Source organism: Prosopis cineraria, unplaced genomic scaffold (assembly GCF_029017545.1).
Source record: "Prosopis cineraria cultivar Desert tree isolate PC_DT_omini unplaced genomic scaffold, ASM2901754v1 PC3, whole genome shotgun sequence".
Taxonomy (NCBI): domain Eukaryota; kingdom Viridiplantae; phylum Streptophyta; class Magnoliopsida; order Fabales; family Fabaceae; genus Prosopis; species Prosopis cineraria.
In genome coordinates this window covers 35,208,021-35,219,508 of record NW_026555334.1, presented here as the reverse complement: position 1 = coordinate 35,219,508, position 11,488 = coordinate 35,208,021, and the positions used below count along the sequence as shown (strand labels likewise).

The 11,488-nt window shown below is 37.5% G+C and overlaps 2 protein-coding genes across 2 annotated transcripts; one reads left to right on the top strand and one right to left on the bottom strand.

Annotated features, from left to right (window-relative positions):
* Positions 1 to 366: 366 nt before the first annotated feature.
* LOC129305077 (chloride channel protein CLC-b) lies at positions 367 to 4,546 on the top strand. The gene is made up of 6 exons (XM_054944995.1): positions 367 to 664; positions 748 to 948; positions 1,053 to 1,230; positions 1,875 to 2,407; positions 2,814 to 3,954; positions 4,078 to 4,546. The coding sequence occupies exons 1-6, from the start codon at positions 471 to 473 to the stop codon at positions 4,162 to 4,164; spliced, it is 2,334 nt and encodes a 777-aa protein (XP_054800970.1). The 5' UTR covers positions 367 to 470; the 3' UTR covers positions 4,165 to 4,546.
* Positions 4,547 to 4,818: 272 nt separating this feature from the next.
* On the bottom strand, positions 4,819 to 10,614 carry LOC129305078 (uridine/cytidine kinase UKL1, chloroplastic). The gene is made up of 14 exons (XM_054944996.1): positions 10,300 to 10,614; positions 9,920 to 10,011; positions 9,780 to 9,849; positions 9,454 to 9,572; positions 8,883 to 8,979; positions 8,020 to 8,099; positions 7,627 to 7,821; positions 7,359 to 7,442; positions 7,196 to 7,256; positions 6,421 to 6,481; positions 6,087 to 6,180; positions 5,842 to 5,914; positions 5,290 to 5,372; positions 4,819 to 5,188 (listed from the first exon to the last, which is right to left on the bottom strand). The coding sequence occupies exons 1-14, from the start codon at positions 10,502 to 10,504 to the stop codon at positions 5,042 to 5,044; spliced, it is 1,461 nt and encodes a 486-aa protein (XP_054800971.1). The 5' UTR covers positions 10,505 to 10,614; the 3' UTR covers positions 4,819 to 5,041.
* Between the last annotated feature and the right edge of the window lie 874 nt (positions 10,615 to 11,488).

Sequence of the window (11,488 nt, the reverse complement as noted above, 5' to 3'; positions counted from 1 at the left end):
CATTAAAAAAATGATAATTATATCATGAAAAATTAAAAATATATTATATTTTTTAACATTTAATTCTTTAAAAAATATTTTATATTTTTAAATAAAAGGAATATCTGCTTTCAGTTTTCAAAACCTGAAACTTCAAAAGTTTATTGGTGCCCAGATCTTGTCCTCCACATGCTCCATGGATTTTCTGCAGCACATGTGGATATCATGGTTTGATTTAATGCCGGGCCTAAGAGATAGAGGCTATAATTATCAATATTAAACATTAAACATCAAATCATTAGGTTAGTAAGACAAAAGCTAAACAGTAAGCTCCAAGACAACAGCTACGCTATCGAGTCCTCACTTTTGCTGTTAAATAACACCTGATTAATATTGGTGGGGTGGTTGCCTTTACTTCAATCCATAGCCAAATAATATATTGCCAACTGCAGACCTTTACAAGCTCTCGACTCTCAAGCCAAGCTGTTCCAATGGGGGATAATACCAGCAATCTTGAAGAAACAGTCATAAATCACAGCCATGAAGGGGAAGTTGAAGGAGAAGAGAGAGACCCAGAAAGCAATCCCCTGAATGAGCCACTGCTCAAGAGGAATCGCACACTTTCCTCCAATCCACTTGCTTTGGTTGGAGCCAAAGTTTCCTACATAGAAAGCTTGGACTATGAGTAAGATTGGTTTATGAAATTCCAGTGTGTTACTACAAAGTCAAGCTTATCATATTGAAACAAGCTTTGCCTTGATGATGCAGGATAAATGAGAATGATCTGTTCAAGCATGATTGGAGGAGCAGATCGAAAGTTCAAGTTTTGCAGTACGTATTCTGTAAATGGACACTGGCTTTCCTTGTTGGACTTCTTACAGGACTTGTGGCCACCTTCATCAATCTTTCAATTGAGAACATTGCAGGTTACAAGATTCTCGCTGTTGTCAAATTCATCGAAAATGACAGGTCGGAGCAAAACTGCCTCGAATTCTAATATTTCCAGCGACAAAGTTTCCAACAAGGTCATAGGTTATTTAGTGTGTAACTCTTGATCAACATGATCGATGCAGGTATTTAGCGGGCTTCCTGTATTTCACAGGCATGAATTTCCTATTAACATTCGTTGCTGCTGTTCTGTGTGTGTGCCTTGCACCCACAGCAGCTGGACCTGGTATACCTGAAATTAAAGCTTATCTTAATGGCGTCGATACTCCCGACATGTACGGTGCCATGACATTGATCGTCAAGGTCAGTTGTTGCTTCATCTCTATGTTACATTCCTTTCTCTTTTTTCTGATTCACTTCCAATTAAGCCCTTAATGAAAAAGGAAAGATAGTTGCTTTCCCATTGCCAACAAGGTTTCCATTGGCTTTTCATTTTCCCTACGCCTTTTATCATAGTGGCCATCTAAATATTGTCCCATCCACAGTGTTATTTTCTGTTAATTTTCATTCTGTTCGGTCCTTTTGAAAGAGATGCAGAGCTATGAGTGCCCAACTATTGCGAGAATCTGCGGGATTAAATATTAGTGGTGGCGCACTGATATCAGAATATGACATATAATAACAGGGAATTTAGAGTGCGCAAAGCAAAAGTGCTCAAGTGATTGCAATTTGTCTTGTATGCATGCTTCTGAACAATCAAGATGGATGGATAGTATCGTGTAATTGTGCTAACAAACATGAAATGGAAGTGCTCTTATCCTAATTAAGATGCCAAAAATATTAAAAAAGAATGACTAGTCAAGTTCACGAGTCTGTCGATTTGTACGAGTTACAAAACACAATTATGAAATGAAAATGGCGTGATATTCAAAATGCTGTCACCAACGTGATCAACAGTGAATAGCCAATGCATTATCACATGACTCCTGATATACATATGCTTGTAGATAATTGGAAGCATTGGAGCTGTAGCTGCAGGGCTGGATTTAGGAAAAGAAGGACCGTTGGTGCATATTGGGGCCTGTATAGCCTCCTTACTGGGCCAAGGAGGCACAGAGAAATACCGGATCAAATGGAGATGGCTTCGATATTTCAATAATGATCGAGACCGTCGGGATCTCATTACATGTGGAGCTTCCTCAGGGGTTTGTGCAGCATTCCGGGCCCCAGTTGGAGGAGTCCTGTTTTCTCTAGAAGAGGTGGCAACCTGGTGGAGAAGTGCTCTCCTCTGGAGGACCTTTTTCAGCACAGCTGTGGTGGCCGTAGTTCTCAGGGCCTTCATTGAGATTTGCAACTCTGGGAAATGTGGCCTCTTTGGCACAGGAGGGCTGGTCATGTTTGACGTCAGCAATGTCACTGTGAGATACCATGTCATGGATATCATCCCTGTTGTTCTCATTGGCATCATTGGTGGGGTACTGGGTAGCCTCTATAACCATCTTCTTCACAAGGTACTCAGAGTCTACAGTCTCATCAATCAGTAAGCACTCATATCCAATCTCTCTCTCTCTCTCTCTCTCTCTCTGTGTGTGTTTTTCTTTCGTTCTTCCTTTTTATCAATGGTATTTGATATCTGGTGGTACTGGATCATATTCAAGCATTGCCGAGTCCCAGATGGGGTAACTCTTCCTGAGACATCTTTTTGCATTCACACAGACTCAAAACAAGACCTCGCGGTTATAATCTCTTTCCCTAGTGCCTATTTTGGTCCCATCCAATCCTAATCTCACTATTATATAAAGCTCAGATAAGTGTTCAAGTTTCGTATAAAATGCAAAGCCCAACCAGTCATAACATTTTAGCGTATTAAATTGACATTATGTTTACCTTCACTGCATTCTCTATTCACAATCAACAATGATGATTTACCTTTTTATTAAATGCAGGAAGGGGAAAATGCAGAAGCTCCTCCTCAGTCTATCAGTTGCACTATTCACATCAGTGTGCCAATATTGTCTTCCATTCTTCACAAGATGCATTCCCTGTGATCCATCACTTCCAGAAAATGCCTGCCCCACAAATGGACGATCTGGAAATTTTAAACAATTCAATTGCCCCACTGGCCAATACAATGAGCTTGCTACGTTGTTGCTCACCACTAATGATGATGCTGTTCGAAACATATTCTCAACCAACACTCCTCATGAGTATCATCCATCTTCGCTCCTGATTTTCTTCGCACTCTATTGCATATTAGGACTGATTACTTTTGGGATTGCTGTTCCATCTGGGCTCTTCCTCCCAATCATCCTCATGGGTTCAGGTTATGGCCGTCTTCTTGGCCTCTTGATGGGACCTCACACAAAAATTGACCAGGGGCTGTTTGCTGTCCTGGGTGCAGCCTCCCTCATGGCAGGTTCAATGAGAATGACAGTATCAGTTTGTGTGATCTTCCTTGAACTCACCAACAATCTTCTGCTACTACCCATTACAATGCTTGTTCTCCTAATAGCAAAGACTGTCGGAGACAGTTTCAACCCTAGCATCTACGAAATTATACTGCAATTAAAAGGCCTTCCTTTCTTGGACGCAAATCCTGAGCCATGGATGAGGAATCTCACAGTGGGTGAGCTTGTTGATGTGAAGCCACCGGCAATCACCCTAAATGGAGTAGAGAAGGTAGACCGTATAGTGGAAGTCCTTAAAAACACTACACATAATGGATTCCCTGTGGTGGATGAAGCAGGGGAAGCTTCAACAGGAATTGCCAAGCTTCATGGACTGATCCTAAGAGCACACCTGGTGAAAGCGCTGAAAAAGAAATGGTTCCTGACGGAAAGAAGGAGAACAGAGGAATGGGAAGTGAGAGAGAAATTTACGTGGGTGGATCTGACAGACAGAGAAGGGAATATTGAGGAGGTCGCTGTGACGAGGAAGGAAATGGACATGTTTGTTGATCTACATCCTTTCACCAATACGACTCCTTCGACGGTTCTGGAGAGCACATCGGTGGCAAAAGCGATGGTCCTCTTCAGACAACTAGCACTTCGCCATTTGCTTGTGTTGCCCGATTATCAAGAATCCGGGGTGAGTTTATTCCATGCAGATATTGATTGATTATTATTGTTTCACTAGTTTTCAGGCAAAATTATTGATTAATTATTCAAAAAAGTCATGAATGACTTACCTGATAGTGCTCTCTCATCGCAGGTATCTCCTGTAATTGGCATCTTGACCAGGCAGGATCTACTAGCCCACAACATTCTTACAGTCTTTCCTAACCTGAAAAAAATGTGAGGGCAGAGGTAAAAAGGAACAAAACGTTTCGTAATAATTGAACGGCTACGCAGCTTCTTAGAACGAAGTCTCCATTTTCATTCCTGAAAGAGCTCCTCGTCAGTTTTGTATTACGTGGATCGAGGTACAGGGATGAATTTGATACAGCGCGGTGTATGACAACTACATTGTTGAGTACTCTTTTTCATTTTTCTCTTGATTTTGCCACGTAATGTATCCGCTTTTTTTCTTTAAAAAAAAAAAAGAACATCTATCTATTTTATTTTCTTCCATTCTAAATTATTGTTATTGATTTGTATTTCTAGGAAGTAAAGACAACTCCACGTCCAAATTGAGTAGTTAGCTAATTTGCATACTATTTATTTATTTATTTCTCTTTGTTTCTCGATTTCTTTATTGACAAATTTTATTCTTGGAGCCCAAATAGAGTAATAAGCTAATTTGTATATTATTTATTTCTTTTTCTTCCTTGATTTCTCTTAGACAACTTTTGCTGCTGCCGCTGCAGGCTGTTTCACAAGGTCTCACATAGTTCCCCTCAAGGTTACATAAAAATTTATCGTGAAGATCAATAATCCAATTCCTCAGTAATCATATATCATATAATATATCTAAAATACGTGAAATCACTTGAAAAAAAAAAAACCAAGCTACTAATAGCTAAAACAATTCATGCATTATGTTATCAAAGGGGGGAAAAATTCATGCATTAACAATTTAACATACCGAATATATTAAACACATTGTTTTCATCGATATATTTTGACAACTACAGTTAAATAACACATGTTCGCTGAAGGATCTTTATAAAATTCCCTTAAGCTGCAGCCACCGACATGATGAACTCCACGTTAAGTCATTAACTCAAACTGCAAGATTAATCGTCAGTTCCGAAGTAACGATCACCAAACTCACCCAATCCTGGGATAACACGGAACTCTTCATTCAAGGCAACATCAATCTCGGATGTGACAATTTTCAAGGATGGAAACCTTTTACACACACAATGGATTCCCTCCGGTGCCTGAATTTAAAAACCAGCCCGTAAGTTCCATGTATTTTTAAGAGTGTTATAATAATTTAACAACTCAAATCACGTCTATGAAGGAATCAAAAGTAACTCACAGAAATGAGATTTAGGAATATTATGTAAGATTCTGGAACTCCCTTCTGTATGAGCAGCTCAATTGCTTGGTTTGCAGAGTTACCTACAACAGAAATCCTGATGTCAGTTTTCATTTAGCTTGGAAGCAAATGGTTTAGGCAAACCATAACACATCCTGAAAAGCTAACAATAGACAACCAGACATGTTCAGCAAGCCAATCTCAACACTGTAATTTAAATATACTTTAGTATGTGACTAATTTCAGGCTTTACAGGTTCCTTCAGTGGTGGCCAACAGATAGCATTCTACTTCTACACACCAAAAAATAAATCCAGTACTATAATCCAAACGCTGGCCTGTTCTTGCAAATAAATTGGAATAAATTGTGTTAATTTCTTCCAGCTACCACTTCTTTCTACATGTTTGGTATGGAGTTCTTCCCCAAGAATTCAAAAATTGATAAAAGGGTGAGCAATAATGGCTAGCATAAAGTCTGATGAAGCCAATTCAAAAGTGACACAGCAAAGTTGAATAGGAAATCATTTAAAGGTTCTAGGGTGGCAGAAAGCACCAGTAGCTAGGACAGGGTCAAGAAGCAAGACATGCCGTTCTGATATGTCCTTGGGAAGCTTCTCATATATAAGCTGCTTAAAGGAGAAACAATTTAATAGTTAATGCATATAAGTTATAAACATATATTATCAATACAAAGCCCTCAAAGAGGAACATTTTTAATTAACTTCCATTATGTTTTGGGAAAAAAAAAAGGTTTATTTACGTCCCTTCAAGGACATCCAACAAACAAAGTTAATTTACCTGCTTGCCATAATCTCCATCTCTGTGGATCAGAATCTTTCCAATTTTTATGCCTTTGCAACATGCTCGTAGAGCATTCTCCATGCTTTCACCACTACAATGTAAAAACAAGGGGGAAAATTCAAGGGAATAGCCTATACATAGTGGCAGTGTATGACACCTGATTTGCTATTAAGACTCAATGTTCAAGGAATAATAAAAATACATGAGAATTTCAAAATGTTAATCTAACAAAATAAGGCCACTTAAATGCATTTACTTAAACATTGTATTTCTTGTATTATATCATTTAGAGGCTGAACCTGCCAAAATTAATACCTGGTTCAAAGCTCACCTTCGGACAATAGAAACACCGCACAACTTTTTGCAGAAGTCAACACCAGTATAGACAGATCCTGAAACATAAAACAGAAATCAAAATTTACAGATTGCACTTGCTTTCAGGCAGTAGATGATTTAAATGAAAGGAGAAAAACTCCTTAAGCATGTGTCAACAACCTAGAGAAGGAAACCACGATTCTCAAAGCTCCTAAAGTCTAGACCACAACAAAACTCAAACATTAAAATTTTATTTTTGAAAAGAAACAAGACTAGCTGTATAAGTTCACCTACTATAAATAGAGAAGAAAGTGCCCATTCAGAAATAAATGAGGGTTTATATAAGAGAAAAATCTTGTTTGCTTAAGCTCATATATCTAAGGTACATTATTCTAATCAAATCAGGAGAAGTGGATTTTTTTTTTTTTAATGCATAACTTATCCTATAACTAACTCTTGTCACTTATTTTTAAATTTAAATCGTCTGATTTGATTGAACTAAAGTACCTCAAGTATACGAGCTTAAGTCTTCCCTTTATATAAGATCGTTGATAGACCTTGCATCTTCATTCAATGTCTACAGGGCAATCAAGATAAACATTCTACGAAAGATCATTTCAGGTAATCCATGGGGATAAAATGAACATCCAGACATCTGATCAACAAAACCAAGCACATCTCACAACAGAACAGTTTTGCAACGCATAAATCCTATTTTCCAAAAAGGGAAGGAGAATACAAAGAATTTGAAACTTCAAATATGATGATTGGAGAAGAGGATAGATGATTACCTGTTGGAGTAACCACTTGCTTTTCAGTGAAAGGCAAATGGCCAAGGCCATGCTCAACAACCTGATATAGATATCCCCAAAAGCCGTCATTGTTCAGTGTTCTAAGTAATGAAGATATGAAAACCAATGAAGTTTAGCAAAAAGGTTGAATAGCACTGAGTACCAGACGTATGAGTCGGTCTGAATAAAATACAAAGTCATGCTTTGATATATCTTTGTCACGAATCAATGTGTGCATCCCCCTTATCTGAAATGTTTAAGCATAACCAGTGGATAACAGTTAAAACCTTCGGCTAAAATCTAATCCAACACATGGCTTCCATGGATACAAACAAAATAAAGCTTCATAACGCAAATTTACCATCCACTTCTAATTCATGAAATAGAAGAATAAAATAAAAAAGGTCTAAGAAAGTTCCAAGCATGAATACCTGGAACGTTGACTGGATGACATACACATTCGGATATATTTTGCATAGATCATGTTGACCAAGTTTTGTATGTATATGCTGGACAATCAGATCAATGGCAACATGATTATCACCACCACGGGGGATGATCACATCAGCATATTTCTTTGATGGAAGAACAAAATCATCAAAGGCAGGCTTGACAAACTTTGCATACTGCACAACAACATTACAATTAGTCGCAAATGCACAATGTGATTAATTACATTTGATGAGGAACATTTATTTTTTCACAGAAAACTCTCACTGCCATATTGAAATTTCCCAAAAACATATAAATTTATTAAAAACAGATGTCATCATTTGCACATTCGCCAATAACCCTGTGGTTACTATTTAATTTACCATGTGTACCTGTTCAAGAACAGAGTTTATATCCCTACCCCTCTCCACTGTATCACGTCGAATTCTACGAGCAAGCCTCACATCAGCATCTACCGGCAATTAATAGCCCCAAATACAACATTAGATAGATAAATAACTAGAGAGAGTGGAGCTTCCATCACTAAAACAAATAATGAAAAAATTAGCATTCTTTTACAAAAGAACTCAACAGAGACAAGAATGGAAAGACAAAGAAGGTAGCTAAGCTAAGATTCTTTAGCTAGAAAGAGCAAGCCCATGAGTTCAATACCGATAGAAATCTCGGGCAATACATCAATAGGCATATTGAAATGAATTAGACGCCACAAAGAAATCTGAATCATTATAGATTTAAAGGATATCTTTACATTTACCCACAAAAGATAACAAGAAAGCATTCTGCGCTTTTAACTATCTAGATTTTCAATGAAAATCACTGTTTAAGCAATTCAAGCATAAGAACCTGCAATGCTATTCTGTCACAGCAAAAAAGTATGCTGGCAATTTATAGTTTTATCCAAAAAAACTAATAAAGTCATCTTTGCCCCATGGTTCAACAAGTATTTCTACAGCAATTATATTCTGAGTTGATTATCTGTTGAGATTCATCCATATATCCTTAACATGAATTAGCCCTGCATGTTTTCAATCATTCAGCCGAAAAACTACACAACATCAGAACCCAGCAAAAGTAATTTGAGGCACAGACAACAATGCAATGCAAAACATAGCAAGGGGGCATTGATCTCATGACAAATTATTACAAAATAATATAATCAACGTTGGCTTGTATTGACAGACAACATATTCACACACATGATACACCATGGGAAGGAGATACAAATGGATCAGACCTGTGTCAACAAAGATTTTCATGTTCATCAAATCACGAACACGTTGGTCATGGAACACAAGAATTCCCTCCAAAATAATGACATCAGAAGCATTGACCTAGCACATCCATCAATACTCTTTATCAAAAGGTCATTAGAAAAATTGATTAAAACGAACAGTTATTAGCATAAAAAACAATCTGATACATTTGACATGACTAAAGAATTCATCAGGTGTAATATGTACTGTTAAGTGTGTAATTCGTGATTCACAGATCTAATAAAATTTTCCCTCGCAATGTTGATGCGTGAAACTAACTAGAAAACAGCTGCACAACATGTTAATAACTACAATTTCTTTTTGGTCATCTCACCTACTGCATTAATAAAGCTTGAAAATAAACTCGTGTCTCAAATCAAGGTGGATCATGAAAATGGAAGGATTTGCAGATCACAAAATAGTAAAAATGGAAAAAGCAAAGGAACTTTGTCAAAGTGATGGAGGATGATTTCCAAGGGGCAAATTACATAGTAGTTAAATAAAAATAAGATTGACAGTTCCAAAGACAATTAACATGATATAAGGTGATACCTGCCGAAAACTATCTGAAGAGCGCTGGTGCTTCTTGAAGTCATAAATTGGGACTTGAACTGAGTGGCCACTTATGAGTTCTTGCATGCATTCTAATAGTTGTTCAGTGTCAAAAGCATCTACAAGAAAAAAGCGGAATATACTTCAAAGATTTAACAAATACTCGAAGCAAGCCCCAAAAAAAAAAAAAAAGTATAATAGGACAGAAAGAGGAGACCACTAAAAGTTATCTTTATGGGCACATGAAGTCGCGGAGAGTAACAGAAGAGCTAGGCCACTGAATAATTCAAAGAATCCCGATGATATAGGAGGTACGTATGAATTACCAGGATGATCAAAATTATACTCGTGTGCACGTTCCGATTCTTCAGGCGTCAAACCACGATAAAACGAATCCTACAGGTAAAACATCGTAACTAGATAGCTAATAGAAAGCAGCCAGAAAAAGAAAGGAGAGACATAAAACCTGATTGACTAGCACAACGCGGTGATCGTGTAGCTGTTGGATTATCATGTCACAAACAGTGGTCTTCCCTGAAGCTGTACCTCCCGAAACACCTACACATTCAATCAGCCCAAATCATAATGATGGAATTAAAACAGTGAAGCCATGGCTCAACGAACAAGAAAAGGAGTTTAGAAAATGAAAGCGTAAGATTCAAGCACATTCAATAAATACAATCACTGGAAAAAGTGTAGCCATGGCTCAACGGACAAGAAAAGGAGTTTAGAAAATGAAAGCGTAAGATTCAAACACATTCAATAAGCACAATCACTGGAAAAAGTGTCAACCTGTTTCAAAGAATGGAAAGCATAGCTGAGAGTTGGAATTGAAGAGAAAATTACCGATAACGAAGGGCCGTGCGGGAGTAGAATCACAGGGTAGGGTTGAATCCAGAGCAGAAGCGGCAGCGGAAGTAAATCGATGAGCAGGTGAAGAAGCAGAAGAAGAAGGCGGAGAAGAGAGGAGACCGTCAAGGCGGAGGCCCGAGAAGTGGGGCCCGGAGGCAGCCTCCATGACATAGTCGATCGATGTGGTCTCCTCCGGCATCGCTGTGTACTCCGTCTAGTCACACCTTTTCCGTGGAGAAAAATAAGATTTGGGAAGCGTCGCCATTGCCGGACGAAAAAATGACAATGGCCATGGGCATTTTGTCACGCGACTAAAACATCGAACACGCCTTTATTCCTCACTATTATAGTGGCAAATTTGATAATAAATTTGGTCATAAATAAATTATTAGATGATATAAAATAAATTATGAACTTAAAAAAAAATATTCAGTAACTCATTGTTAACTTTAACTGATGGACGTCATGTGAAACCCGTGATAATATGTGGCACGACACATCAGCATAATAAAGATACAAATTTAATTATGAATTATTTTTCTGAGAGTGTTAGATAGCCTCTACTATAAAAAAAACAGACCATCCAACACATTTTCCTTAATTTTGACTAAACATCATTTATTTTCATACTTATAAGGCCCACAAAACATTAATATCTTCAATTTTCTTACCTTTATTCTCAATATAAGATCTAGAAGAAAAGGTTCAATAAGTTTTTATCTGAAAACCTTCACAAGGATGATGCCAATGAAGTAAAAGCTTAAATTTACTATGCATAAGAGGAAGCTTAATTCTAGCTTAATTTAATCACGAATTATTTTTTCTATTTTGTTAACGTCGTCTCGATAAATGTTTTTGGATAAAAACTCATTGAACCTCTTTGTCTGGAGCTTATATTGATAACGAAGGCAAGAAAATTAGAGATATTAATACTTTGTAGGCCTCATAAGTATGCAAATAAATGATGTTTAGTCAAAATTAAAAGGAAGATGTTGGATGATCCGTTTTTTTATAATACAGGCTACCCAACACTCCCAAAAAAATAATTCGTAGCTAAATTTGCTTATTTACCATACTGACGTGTTGTGCCTGTGTCGTGCCATGTGTCATTACGAGCACCACATAACGTGCGTCAGTTGAAGTTAACGACGGGCTATTGGATGCTTCCTTTTTGAAAGTCTGT